At 42.6% G+C, this 14,774-nt stretch overlaps 1 protein-coding gene across 2 annotated transcripts in view; it reads left to right on the plus strand.

Moving 5' to 3' along the window:
- The window catches only part of msra (methionine sulfoxide reductase A), a 56,654-nt gene that overhangs the window by 32,942 nt on the left and 8,938 nt on the right, over positions 1-14,774 (plus strand). For both annotated transcript variants that reach the window (XM_047388481.1, XM_047388482.1), the window contains exons 4-5: positions 6,621-6,725; positions 7,113-7,219. In XM_047388481.1, coding sequence (XP_047244437.1) covers positions 6,621-6,725; positions 7,113-7,219 — 212 coding nt within the window. The remainder of the gene's footprint in view (positions 1-6,620; positions 6,726-7,112; positions 7,220-14,774) is intronic.

Below are 14,774 nucleotides of genomic sequence, written 5' to 3' on the forward strand. Positions count from 1 at the left end.
CCCCAGACCAATCAAGGAGATTGTTGTTTTTGTATATTTGGTTCCTTCTTCATTAATTCTTATCAGACAGTTAATGTTGCGTTTAATAGATGAATGTAGTTTGCGAAGCTACATGGAAGAGTTTGTTTGTGGGAGTCAGTCAGGGATGCATGTACCATATGGGGAATTGTTTAGAATAAATGTAATTACATCATGAAATCTTATAAATAGTACAGTGCAAAACGTTTGTTTTGGGTGTGATTCAAAGAAAATATAGATATCTTTTTGTATTGTTTTAAACAGATCTTGGTTAAAGTTCTTCAGGCTTCCTGAAGGTCTTTCAGTGTTTTTTCTTTGGACCTCGGCCACTTTTACTCGGATATAGTGCTGTCATTGTACTTAACCCTGATAGCATGTTGTTCATTATGTGTATAACAACATTTTTAAAGATGATAAGTGAAGGACAAAAGAGAAATTAATCAACCAACCCCCCACCAAACTAACCAACTGGCCTACAAGACAGAGACAATAAAGAGGATTCAAATGTAGGAAAATATACCAAAAGATTAGTAAAAAATGAACAAAAAACAAAGAAAATGTAGAAAATAATTCAAACATAATAATGGCGACAGTACAGTGACACCACAAGATCTGCATCCACATCCACACTATATCCTTATATCTTGCTCCATCAAAAGTAGCTAGAAACATTGGTGTCATGATTGATGACCAGCTGACCTTTAAAGATCATGTTTCCTCCATCGTTAGCAGTACCTACACCATGCTCAAGACCATCCATGCTCTTTTCGTGTGCATCGTTCCATACTGGTGGAATGACCTTCCAATGAGCTTCTAATGGGTATATTTTTGGTTGCTGTACTGAAAGCGGTCACAATATTGCTGGTTTCCACTTAACTATTTTTTTTTTAATACCGTTATGGTCTTTCTTTATCTTGGTATGTGTGTTGTAGGTAGCAAGGAGTTTTTTTTGTTGGTTTTTTTAGACAAACCAGAGGAACAAATGTTTCAGAATGTTTGTTGTATGTACAGTTCAACCTTCAGGAGAGTCCCTGGTTGGTCTTCAGAAACTCATTCAACAGTAATTTTAAATTCATATCAAGGAAAGATGTTTTCTGAAAAAATATGTTCTGATAACAACTTTACCTTCTGATTTAACTATGATTAAAGCACAAAAAGCTAACATGTTTGACAGCCATTCATATTACTAGTTCCAAACTCTTTTACTTTATATATTCATCCAGATATCCATTAAACAGTTCAAAACTTGTTCTTTTTTTGCGAAGTTGCATATAACTTTGTCTCATATTAACAACATGTCACTTGATTCTGCTTGGTGCTCTTTCCATGGACCAGTTATTATTTGACTGAGCTCCAAAATGGTAAAGTACCTGGATTTGTTAAGCTCTTCTGCTAAACAATCCGAGGCTTTGAAAGGGATGAGAGTTAAGTCGCATTCTGCTGCTGCTGCTGCTGTTAAATTGTCCTCTGGGACTCATTTATGTTGTTTCCAAGACTGAGAGAAATAAAAACAGTACACAGGCTGCATAAAAAACACACCATATATATATAGTATGTGTCATCTTTGTATTTGTATGCAGCTAAATGAGCTGTGCAAAAACTTAAAAATAACACAAATGAATAGTAATGTTGGTCACTCTGCTTCACATTGTCTTTTCCCATGCTGCAGGCAGTGAAACCTATTTATTTTCTGGCAGCAAAACATGGCATAAAGGCCTTTAAAACTTCTCCAACATCAGAAAATATGTCTGCGTGACAGTCGAACACGTTCACCTGACTGCTTCATTTTGAGCAACAGCCTGATTATGAGATCATTTGGCACCTGGATGTACATTTCCCCGCCAGCTGCTGCTTTATTTTCTGCTCCGATTCCAATCTTTACTGTATTTCACATCCAGCCCGAGATGAATTTATTCCTGCGAGATTGGCCTGGTGAGACATTAATTTAATGTGGACTGCTGCTTTGTCTCTGTTCGCCAATATCTGCCGTAGGAATCCATAACTCCTGATATTAAAAAAGTAATAAGGCAGAGAAAGACATAGGATTGGAGGTGGAATGAGAGACGTGAGGAAGATGAGGTGTCGCGTAATGGGTCACACTCATTACCAGCACCAGCTGCTGTTTGACTCGCAGCAGAGGGGAGCTTTCTTTCACAGAAAATCACTTTTGGACCACCCTGGCCTTTCAAGGACACCTGATTCTTGTGTAAATCTGCTCCTTTTAAGGCCTTACGTCTAAAAACTGAATCCATGAGTCCTGATGTAAAATTATTAAGGTTTCAGTTATTAAGGCATGTTAGAAATCATGTGATGCAGGCAAGTTCTGCAACAAATAAATAAAATGACCACATCATAAGATTAGTTTTAATACTAGCTCTGATAGGGTCCAGTTCGTCTGGTTTTGTTAGCTTCAGAATTGTAGCAGAAACCGGATCATCCAAGCATCTTACAGTTAGAGGACACATTTAGGTTTCTATAAAAACCTATTTTAAGTTAAATATAAATTAATGTTTCAAATGTAAATTGTTTATTTTTCCCCAAGTGGCTCAGATTTCTCAGCATGAAAATGTAACTGTAGAAGAGGCTTCTGGTGAACCGACGTATTTTCTTCCAATGTTGAGAAAAAACTGATCATCTCAAGGAGAAGGAGGCCAATGTACAAAATTTAAGTATGATTAATGAGAACTGACCAATTCAGAAACCCATATGATGCAGTTTCACAATAAGCACAACGTGCTTAGAATAAATCTTAAACTACTGTTGGCTGCTACCTGCAACATGAAGAATCCTCAGAAAACTTCTGAAATGTAAGCTTTTACACGGCAATTGTAAGTTTATCAGTTTTGTTTCTATTAATATTGGTCTTTTTGGGAGTGAATAACAGATTTTCTGCATCTAAGGTTTATTACTGCAAGACATACACTACCGGTCAAAAGATTTAGATACACTTTCTCACTTAATTGGTCTCTTTATTTTCATGACTATTTACATTGTAGATTCTCACCAAATGCATCAAAACTGGTCAAAGCTCTCCCGGAGGTGAGCTCTCCCGGAGGTGAGAGTTGAATACATCCCTGGCCAAGGGGTCCGCCAGACGTTCCCAGCAGACCCTCACTATGTGCTTGGGCCTGCCAATTCTCTCCGGCTTTCTCCTCCCCCAGTGGATCCAACTCACCACCAGGTGGTGATCAGTGGACAGCTCAGCCCCTCTCTTCACCCGAGTGTCCAAAACATGCGGCCGAAAGTCTGATGATACGACAACAAAGTCGATCATTGACCTCCTGCCTAGGGTGTCCTGGTGCCAAGTGCACTGATGGACACCCTTATGTTTGAACATGGTGTTCATTATGGACAATCCGTGACTAGCACAGAAGTCCAATAACAAAACACCGCTTGGATTCAGATCGGGGAGGCCATTCCTCCCGATCACGCCTCTCCAGGTGTCACTGTCGATTCCCACGTGGGCGTTGAAGTCCCCCAGCAGAATAATGGAGTCCCCAGGAGGGGCCAAGAAGGCCAGGTACTTCGCACTACCACTCATCCCGTAGGCCGAAATGATAGTCAGAGACCTCTCCCCAACCCGAAGGCGCAGGGATGCGACCCTCTCATCCACTGGGGTAAACCCCAACACGAGATGGCTGAGCTGGGGGGGCGACAAGCAAACTCACCCCAGCCCACCGCCTCTCCCCGTGGGCCACTCCAGAGTAGAAGAAAGTCCAGCCCCTCTCGAGGAGATGGGTTCCAGAGCCCACGCTGTGCGTGGAGGCGAGCCCGACTATTTCTAGTCGATATCTCTCCCGCACAAGCTCAGGCTCCTTCCCCCCTAGCGAGGTGACATTCCACATCCCTAGCGCCAGCCTAAGCATCCGGGGATCGGGCCGCCAAGGTCTCCACCTTCGTCCGCCGCCCAATCCTCTTTGCACCGATCCCTCACGGTTCCCCCTGCAGGTGGTGGGCCCACTGGGGGATGGTCTTGCGTCTCTCATTCGGGCTTGGCCCGGCCGGGTCCCGCGAGGAGCAACCCAGCCACCAGGCGCTCTCTGACGAGTCCTGACCCCAGGCCTGGCTCCACGGTGGGACCCCGGCTCCGCCGTACCGGGCAACGTCACGTGCCTCGATTTTGTAGTCGTTCTTGAACCGCTCTTTGTCTGACCCGTCACCTAGAGCCTGTTTGCCATGGGAGACCCTACCAGGGGCATTTAAGCCCCAGACAACATAGCCTCTAGGATTATTCGAGCACTCAAACCCCTGCACCACGTTAAGGTGGCGGTTCAAGGAGGGGTAGGCAAAAACTCGGTCCTGGGAGGAGTTCGGTGAGGCCATGGAGAAGGACTACCGGTTGGCCCTGAAGCGATTCTGGCAAACCGGTAGTCCTTCTCCGGAGGGGGAAGCAGTGCTTAACCAACACTGTTTAAAGTGGGGTGGGGAGCTGCTGACCTCGACTGGGGACATTATCAGGCGGTGGAAGGAGTACTTCGAGGTTCTCCTCAATCCTGCCATCACGCATTCCCTGGTGGAAACAGAGGCTGGGTACTCAGGGTTGGACTCTTTCATCACCCAGGCTGAAGTCACCGAGGTGGTTAAAAAGCTCCGCGGTGGCAGGGCTCCGGGGTTGGATGAGATCTGCCCTGAGTACCTCAAGTCTGTGGATGTTGTGGTGCTGTCATGGTTGACACGCCTCTTCAACATTGCGTGGCGGACGGGGACAGTGCCTTTGGACTGGCAGACTGGGGTGGTGGTCCCCCTACATAAGAAGGTTGACTGGAGGGTGTGTTCCAACTACAGGGGGATCACAATCCTCAGCCTCCCTGGAAAGGCCTAGGCCAGGGTATTGGAGAGGAGAGGAGAGTCCGGCCGATGGTCGAACCACAGCTTCAGGAAGAGCAGTGTGGTTTTCATCCCGGCCGTGGAACACTGGACCAGCTCTATACCTTCTACAGGGTACTCGAGGGTTCATGGGAGTTTGCCCAACCAGTCCACATGTGTTTTGTGGACCTGGAGAAAGCATTCGACTGTGTCCTTCGTGATGCCCTGTGGGGGTGCTCCAGGAGTATGGAATCGGGGGCCCTTTACTATGGGCCATCCGGTCTCTGTACAAGCGGATCAGGAGTTTGGTTCGCATTGCCGGTACTAAGTCGGACCTGTTCCCGGTGCATGTTGGTCTCCGGCAGGGCTGCCCTTTGTCACCGGTCCTGTTCCTAACTTTTATGGACAGGATTTCTAGATGCAGCCAAGGGCCGCAGGGGGTCTGGTTTGGGGACCAGAGGATTTCGTCTCTTCTTTTTGCAGATGACGTGGTCCTGCTGGCCCCCTCTAGCCAAGACCTACAGCATGCACTGGGGCGGTTCGCAGCCAAGTGTGAAGTGGCTGGGATGAAGATCAGCTCCTCCAAGTCCGAGGCCACGGTTCTCGACTGGAAAAGGGTGGCTTGTCCTCTTCAGGTTGGAGGGGAGTTCCTGCCTCAAATGGAGGAGTTTAAGTATCCCGGGGTCTTGTTCACGAGTGAGGGAAGAATGGAGCGGGAGATCGACAGATGGATCGGTGCTGCTGCCACAGTAATGGGGGCGCTGTGCCGGTCCATTGTGGTGAAGAGAGAGCTGAGCCGAAAAGTGAAGCTCTCGATTTACCGGTCGGTCTATGTTCCTACCCTCACCTATGGCCATGAACTTTGGGTCATGACCGAAAGAACGAGATCCCGGATACAAGCGGCTGAAATGAGCTTCCTCTGTAGGGTGGCCGGGCACTCCCTTAGAGATAGGGTGAGGAGCTCGGCCATCCGGGAGGGGCTTGGAGTAGAGCTGCTGCTCCTCCACATCGAGAGGAGCCAGTTGAGGTGGCTCGGGTATCTATACCGGATGCCTCCTGGATGCCTTCCTCCGGAGGTGTTCCAGGCACGTCCCACCTGGAGGAGGCCCAGGGGACGGCCCAGGACACGCTGGAGGGACTATATCTCTCGGCTGGCCTGGGAACGTCTTGGGCTCCCCCTGGAGGAGCTGGAGGAGGTGTCTGGGGAGAGAGACGTCTGGGCGTCTCTGCTGAGTCTGCTGCCCCCGTGACCCGGTCCCGGATAAAGCGGAAGACGACGAGTACGACGAGTACGAGTGCATCAAAACTGTGAATGAACACACATGGAAGTATGTAGTAAACAAAAAGTGTAAAATAACGCTAAACATTTTTATATTTTAGATTCTTCAAAATAGCCACCCTTTGGTTTGATTACTGATTTGCACCCTTAGCACTCTTAAAGTTTTAAGCATAAATATATGCTTATGTTTATGTGGATTTATCCTCCTGTTTCTTACCATAGTCCCACCTGTCCAAAACAATCTTTGCTTTTCTTCATGGCAGCTAAAGAAAATCCCTCAACTCAATTACAGTTTCTATAAATAAACAGTTTGCATCATTAATAACATTTCCTATAGAGTCAGGTTGTTTTGGATAGTTTTTTGCTTAAATACAGAAAAAACTGTTTTGAATGTACTTTGATATTAAAATCTCTGGGGGCGTAAATTGTTTTTCATGGCTCTGTATATTGGATTCAGTCCCTTCATCAAAATGGAAAAATCATCTTCTGACTTAATGCTCGCGATTACGTTTTGCAGGCAGAACGGGACACGCTGAGGTGGTGCGAGTTGTTTACTATCCAGAGAAGATTAGCTTCAACGGTCTTCTGAAGGTCTTCTGGGAAAGCCACGATCCGACTCAAGGTAAAGGCCACATTTATGCCTGAACCCCGACAGAAGAACTGGAAGGTTTTTTATTTTTTGTTTTTTGCTGCTAATTACACAGAATATACAACATAGTCTATCATCTGGTGCTTTTAATCCCTGTACCTTCGCAAGACAGATTAGTAGAACATCACATATGCATGGCAGCCTTGGAAAGCTTGAAACACTGAGGCTGACAGACTGACAGTCTGACAGTGAAATGATGACACGATCAATCATAAAAAACAGCTTTCAGTTCTGCAGAGACAGAAGAAGACAGGTTATATTTTTGGAAATGCTGTCAGTTGATGTTTGCCAAGAACTGAAGACAAAGACACCACACTGCTGCTGAAATCCTCATTTAAAAAAACGAACGTGTATTTTCAGGGATGCGTCAGGGGAACGATATCGGGACAACATACCGCTCTGCCATCTACGCCTACACTCAGCAGCAGCTTGAGGAAGCGTTGGCCTCCAAAGATCAGTACCAGAAGGTGAGCAGATCCATGGGTCTTTGTTATTTGAACAATTTGTGCATGAATGGATTTTTTATTTAAATGATCTGGAGAAAAGCCACACTCCGAATGGCTACGGGACGCACATTTTTGTCAGGGTCAGTGGGAAGAGGAGGACAGCATCAGGGGGCAGGTAGGAGGCAGGCAGATGGATTGCAAGAAGAGTTTTATTTAAAGGTGAAACTGAGAAGCTACAGAGCGGCCAGTTCAAAGGAAACCAATGCACAAAGCTAAATGGGCCTTGCAGAGGGGCACACTGAGACAAAAGGGATGATCCAATGTAATGGCACGAGCCTGACATTCAAAAAAAGAAACCAGAGGAAACGTAGTTTATACTCTGTGAACCAGAAGAATGCAAGTGAGACACAAAGTAGAGGTCTAAACCCAATGAAGAGACTCTGTTAACAGGGAGAACAGATGGAAAAAACCAAAACCAATCAAAATAACCAAAAAACCGTTCTCCAAGAACACAACAATGATGTCAGAACTGCTTATCTGTGTTTGGAAGATAAGGCTGTGCATAAACACAACACACTGACCAGAATGATTGTATTTATTATCCCAGAGTGGGATAATGTTCCTTATAAGGATGTAATGACAGTAATTATGGATTCTTTACAATAACTCATCAGTTATTCAAGGCTTCAGACAACCATGAGCTACATCAGAAGTTCCCAATCTTTCCTTTTTAGAAGTTGCTCACTTGTTCCTGCAGTAAGAGCTGCACCTCCTCAATCAGTCATTCACCCATTCATCCACACATTCACACATTCACACACTGACAGTGGTGAGCTATATTTTAGCCACAGCTGCCTTGGGGCAGACTGACAGAAATAAGGCTGCCATGCACAGGCGCCAGCAAGCCCTCTGACCACCATCAGCAGTCAAACAGGGTGAAAACAAGCGCTTTGAATGATCAATTCGGTCATTTAGATTTTTTTTATTAAAAACCATTTCAGTTCAGGTAAATTCAATTCCATCCATCCATTTTCTGCACCCGCTTCTTCTGTACAGGGTTGCGGGGAAGCTGGAGCCTATCTCCAGTGGCAGGGTACACCCTGGACAGGTCGCCAATCCATCGCAGGGCAACACCGAGACATACAGGACAAACAACCATGCACACACTCATTCACATGTAGAGAGACTAATTTACCTAACAGTCATGTTTTTGGACTGTGGGAGAAAGCCGGAGGACCAGGAGAGAACTCATGCATGCACGGGGAGAACATGCAAACTCCATGCAGAAAGACCCCCGGCTGGGAGTCTGTAGGCTTAGTTCAGTTTAATTCAGTTCGGTTCAGTTAATTCAATTCAATTATAATAAAACTTGCTTTAATTCTGTTCTGTTTAATTCTACTGAGTTTGGTTCTCATCAGTTCAAATTAATTTCTATGAAATCAAATAAATGAAAATCAACTGAGTGTAGGTTAGTTAAATTAAATTATGTTCTGTTTAGTTCAGCTTAATTCAATTCAGTTCAGTTTCTTTCTGTTCTGTTGAATTGAATTCATCTAACTTAATTTCAATTATATTTAGTTAGAATAAATTAAATTCACATCAACTTAATTCTGTTCAGGTAAGTACAATTCATTTCCATGCAGTTCTTTTTAAATTGGTTTAGTTCAGTTTAATTTAGTTCAATTAAGTTTAACTGAACTCGGTTTAGTTTAACCCAAATCAGTATTAAATTTTATGCTCTCCATGTCTCCTCAATTTATTCCCAGTTAGCTGAATCTTGTTCAGTTTTATTTAGGTAAAAAATATTCAGTTCAGTTAAATTCTGCTCTATTCAGTTTTATTCAAATCAGTGTATTTCTATTGTAGTAAATTCTGTTATTTTCAGTTCAGTTTTCTTCTGTTCTAATCAGTTTGTGTCCTTTCAGTTTAATTAAGTTCTATTTGGTTTAGTTTCAATTCAGTCCAGTTCAGTTCAGTTAATGTGGCACCAATTTACAGCAAATATTGTCTTGAGGCACTTTACATGACAACTAGGTCCAATTAATATCCATATTCTAATTCTGATACAATCCAGTTAAATTAAATTAAATTACGGATTGCTCATAGTATGCCAATTAGTAATAAATTGTCCAAAGAAACAAGCAGATATGCCTGAACCTTTATTTCAGTGCGTTTTCTTGTCTGTAGCAAGCACAGGGTGACTGTAGAGAGAACCACCCCTGTTTACAGGAAGAATCTTCCATTAGAACCAGTTTAGGATGAACAACTATCAACTACATGTATTCTGAATTATTTTAGAAATATTTCTTTAGGACCAAATCAGTGTGAAATCAGGTCAGCTGAAGTATTAAATGTCTTCTATTTTATAAATGTAACTGTCCAACAACTGATAGTTCCCTTTATTGCGCATTCATGAAACTGGACTTTATTTCCTCAAAACATGCTGGTAATCACTGGACTCTTCAGTTCTGTGTGCGCGTCATTAGGCTGTCCTGCAGGACGTTATTTTAACTCGGTACTCACATACATTTAGGCATTAAAACTGAGGACATCATTTCCATCAGAAATGCATCCATCTACTGTTTGTAATAAAGTTATTGTTGGGTTTTTACTGTAGAGTGTGTTCTGTTTGTTTGACACAGTCCTAAACGTGCCATTTTGACTTCTCCATGTTCATTTTTCCTCATTATCTTCTGTCTTCTCCAGAGCCTGCTGGGTGCTGGGCAGGGGGGAGGGGATTAAAAACAGAGCTCATTAAAATCCGTTCTCTCAGTTAAGATAACCGTACGCACTGATTTGCAGCCCATTGCATTGGATTTGCAAACCCTACAAATGGATTTGCTGTTTGTTTAGGTCAGATCTAATCTGGGGAATCTTTTTCCTTGTGTGAATCATTTACCATTCCTAAACACTTGTTCAACTCAGAATATGACTGCATTTTACAGGGTTTTTTTTTACTTTTCTGCTTTTAAAGGGCTATGAAACCATTGAATACATTTAATAATTAGATTTTTTTTAAAGTATTAAGCCTGAACTAAAGAATTCCCAAAATTTCCAACTTTCCTGAACCAAAACTCCTTAGAAACAGTTTTTTAACCTCCAGCATCTAGCAAGCTTTGTAGTCTTCATCCATCACTCCTAATACAACTATATCCATGTTGTGCATTAATAATAATTGCTTCTTAACAGTTTTGTTTTTTTAATTAAGTTTTTCGCGCACCTTGACAAATGCTTTCACCCTTATCAGGATGCTTGTGTTCATTCATATCAGTGTGACTTCACTTCCCAGCATCCCTCCTTGCTCTCCTGCTTGCTTGCTGTCCGCATCAGGACCATTCGTGGTTACCTTATTTCTGCTTGTACATGCAGCACATATTTGTCCATATGCTTTTAAAGTCCACTCACACAAAAGCAGTTCACACATCGCCTCCCTCGTCGAATCCTCTCCTGCTGAGGCTTTTCCACCACCATCACACCAAAGGGTTTGTTTCCATGGAAACTGACAGGGGTAGAGGCTACTCTATTCTACTCTATTCTTTTCTAGTGTAGTCTGGTCTTCATTAGTCTTTTCTTCTCCTGCTCCTCACCCTGTTTGCCCTTCCTTTTCTTTTCAAACCTTTTTTTTTTTTCCTTTCAGAAAAATCTGTCTGAAAAATAAAATACATAAAAGGATTTTCTGTAGATGGAGCTATTGCCGTTTTTTTTTTGGTTGTCCCATTGCTTTTGGCTGGTTTGAGGTCTTTTATGTTTAGAATGAATAAAAAACTAAGTCAGCCAACAGCAATGTGGGACGATAATATGAAAAGATCTATGAAGAGCAACCGAGAGGGGAGATAAATGGATAAGGGTGAACAAGCTGAGAGGTGAGGAGTGGAGATTCAAAAGGTTAATTAACAGAGATGTAGAGATTGTTGTGACTAACTGCTTCAATACAAAGTTGTGCTGAAGTGAAATTGTTAAAGCTTTAATCCCTTTGAAGGTCAGGCTCTTTTAAGGGATGTGCACGTATTGATTTCCTTCAGCAGGTTGTTTTCCAGAAGTGCTTGAAGTTTTGATATTTATAAAAATAATCTTTAGTTTGTTACTTTGGTAGGGATGTTTCAGGGACTAAAAGTGAAGAAAAAGCTCATAAGTATAAAAACATTTAGCTGGAAATTAGATTTATTACCTTCTGAATTATAATGTTTGAATATCCTAAACAATCCTGGACACATTCGAGCGTTGAAGTGGCTTGGCTATAAACAGCATAACCATGCCTATAGTTTTCAAATCAGCCTTCAGGGTGATTCTCTGTTAATGCCATATCGCCACACACAACAAACACTGAGACACTGAGACCAAGCTGATTGCTGCTGGTATATTTACTCTAACTCTTCGAATTACTTTAGTTTATTTATATAGCAGCAATTCGCAACAACATCTTGAGGCACTCTACAACACAAACAGGTCCAAGTCATAGCCAGCAACACAAACTCCAATTCTTTCTAGTTTCAGTTCAAATTCAATTCAATTCAATTCAGTTTTATTTATATAGCGCCAATTCACAACACATGTTGTCTCAAGGCACTTCACAACAGTCAGGTTCATACATTCCAATTAATACGAACAGTTGAACAGTGCAGTCAGAGTTAGCTTTTTATTCAAATTGGATAAAACGTTTTTCTATCTAAGGAAACCCAGCAGATTGCATCCAGTCAGTGACTTGCAGCATTCACTCCTCCTGGATGAGCATGTAGAGACAGTGGACAGTCACTGGCGTTGACTTTGCAGCAATCCCTCATACTGAACATGCATGTAGCGACAGTGGAGAGGAAAAACTCCCTTTTAACAGGAAGAAACCTCCAGCAGAACCAGGCTCAGTGTGAGCGGCCATCTGCCACGACCAACTGGGGGTTTTAGAGAACAGAGCAGAGACAGAAGAAGAACACAGAAGCACTGATCCAGAAGTACTTTCTATGGAAAGGAAAAGTAAATGTTAATGGATGTAGCTCCTTTAGTCGTTTCACCTAGAAAGAAAGAACAGATAAACTCTGATCCAGTTTTCAAGGTTAGAGTCTGAAAGAGAGCACATAGAGTTTGTTACAGTAAAAGCTCAGTCAATTACCATGTCTAGGAGAGAGAAAGGGTTAAACACTAAAAGACAGGGCCATGTGGATCATCGGTAGAGGGTGAGCATTAAGTTGTTGCCAGCAGAAGCTCGGACGATTCCCCCTCCAGAAAGGTGTCACAGGTAGACACAGAGCCAGGCCAGGTGTAGTTTCTAGGAAGAGAAAAGAGAGAACATAAAGTTAAAAGCTGAAATAACAGCAAACAATGCAAAATTAGAGAGTAGTGTGAGAATGTAGCGAAGAGGGTGAAAGTGGTCGTTATGTCCTCCAGCAGCCTAAGCCTATAGCAGCATAACTGCACAATCAATCCAATTTGTTCTGGTGTAATCCAATCATATAGTAAGATTCAGATCCAGTCAATCCTAATTATAATACTGTCAAAGAGATAGTCACCTATTTATTGCCAACTGGTTTAAAGTTAACTATCAAAGCAAGCCCAGCTGATTCACTGAGTTACTGACTTTGCAACCATGTCTTATCCTGAGTAGCGACAGTAGAAAGTAAACACTCCATTTTAACAGGGAGATAACCTCCAGCAAGCCGGGCTCAGTATGGGTGTCAGTTTTCAAGCTCCTTTCACAAAACATTTCAAGATTGGATTAAGAAGCATTTTTGTCATGTCATTCTGTTTGGTGAAAGGACTGATGCTGCAGGAGGGACCAGTAGTCAGCCCACCTCTGTTCCACCCCAGACTCACCAAGCGAGGCAGTTACAGGCCCACATCACCTGACTTGTATAAGCACAAACCTGCTCCGTGGGTTAAGGGAACTAATATATTGTTAACATAAGGTCTGTGCTAAAGAGATACAAACATAGAAACACTGGACCAGGAGTACTTTCTATAGGAAGGAAAAACAAACATGTTACGCAAAGCTAATGGCAATAATAACTCTCTCAATGACTTTAACCAGGAAAGAAACACAGCTAAGCACAGGTGAACTGGGCCAGGAAAACAAAAGAGATTGCATGGTGTTATCAGCAATAACAGCTCTGTTAATTACTGTTGACCTGGAAAGAAACTAAGCTAAAGCTAAGAACCCTTGAGTCACTAATACTTTCTACAGGATAGATAAACAAAGAAATTACACAGTGTTATTGATCATCATCATCATTTATGAAGCGCTTTACAAACCAAAGTACTGTACAGGTAAATAACAGATAAAACGGAAATAGAAACAGCAATTTAATAAAAAGCCATAAGCAACAAAATACAAGGTTAGCACAATCAGCACCAAAAACAGCAATAAAAGGCAAAGAAGAATCAATGACTGGCCTAATTGTCATTCCCTCTGGAGTTGAAAAATATTTGTTTTTAGGAGAGATTTGAAATGGTCTAAAGTTCGAACGTTCTGCAGAGCTCACTGAAAGAGGGAGACTGCCCTAGAGCCTAGGAGCTGCAGCTGAAAAAGCTCCATCTCCCCTGGTCACTAGCATCTAAGAGGATCTTAATGATCTACTGGGGGGGAATGTAAAGGCTGGTTGAGGTAAAGAGGTGACAGACAATAAAACATTTCAGAACTAATAGCAAGATCTTAAAAACACTTCTAAATGTAACAGGCAGCCAGGGAAGGACAATACAAAACTGGGGTGACATGTTCATGTCATCTTGTCCCACGTAAGCAGATGGGCAGCCTTTGGCTGAACTTTGAACCAGCTGAAAGGACGAATATGAAACTGGTCAATCGCACAATTGAGAGGCTGGCGGAAGTCTAGTCTAGATGTCATAAAAGGATGAATAACCCTCTCAATGGCATCATGCTAGACTGCATGGTAATGCTCAGGTAATGCTTTATTTTAATACTAAGCCTCAGATGATAAAAGGTAGACAGGACTACTGCAGGGACCTGTTTATTGAATTTAAAAATAGAACTCTAAACTCTGACGTCCATGAAATTACTATTGTGTATCTAAGAGTGGAACATATATTTGGCTATAAACATCTGTTTATGTAAGCCTTTAGTATAAAATCAGCCAAAATATGACCTGCAGCCGCACAGAAACTATGGTGACATCAGTATCGGGTCTAATAGCGATGTTGTATCAGATCGGTTTTATCTCCAAATCAAAGATTTTCAAATTCAACGTCCTATGGGTTTGATTGCGTTTTTTCTTATTTTGTCACTGAAACACAGATGACTCTCTTTCTATAATAGAGAGATAGTTGATGCATGGCTAGATTGCCTGACTCTAACAACCATGTCCTCCTGAAAATCTCTCTTAGGTTTGGTTTCCACTAATTTTTTTCCTCACCAGATTGGCTCACCCACCCCCTCCCATCTGTGTCTTCATGTGTGTGCATGTACATGAGTGTGTGTTTGTGTGTGTGAGAGAGAGAGAGAGAGAGAGAGAGAGAGAGAGAGAGAGAGAGAGAGAGAGGGAGAGAGAGAGGGAGAGAGAGCACTTGGCCTTTAGCAAATACACTTCATGCCAAACCATCTGGGCATTAAATCTGCCCTACTCAAAAATTG

The sequence above is a fragment of the Girardinichthys multiradiatus genome, chromosome 15, assembly GCF_021462225.1.
Source record: "Girardinichthys multiradiatus isolate DD_20200921_A chromosome 15, DD_fGirMul_XY1, whole genome shotgun sequence".
Classification (NCBI taxonomy): domain Eukaryota; kingdom Metazoa; phylum Chordata; class Actinopteri; order Cyprinodontiformes; family Goodeidae; genus Girardinichthys; species Girardinichthys multiradiatus.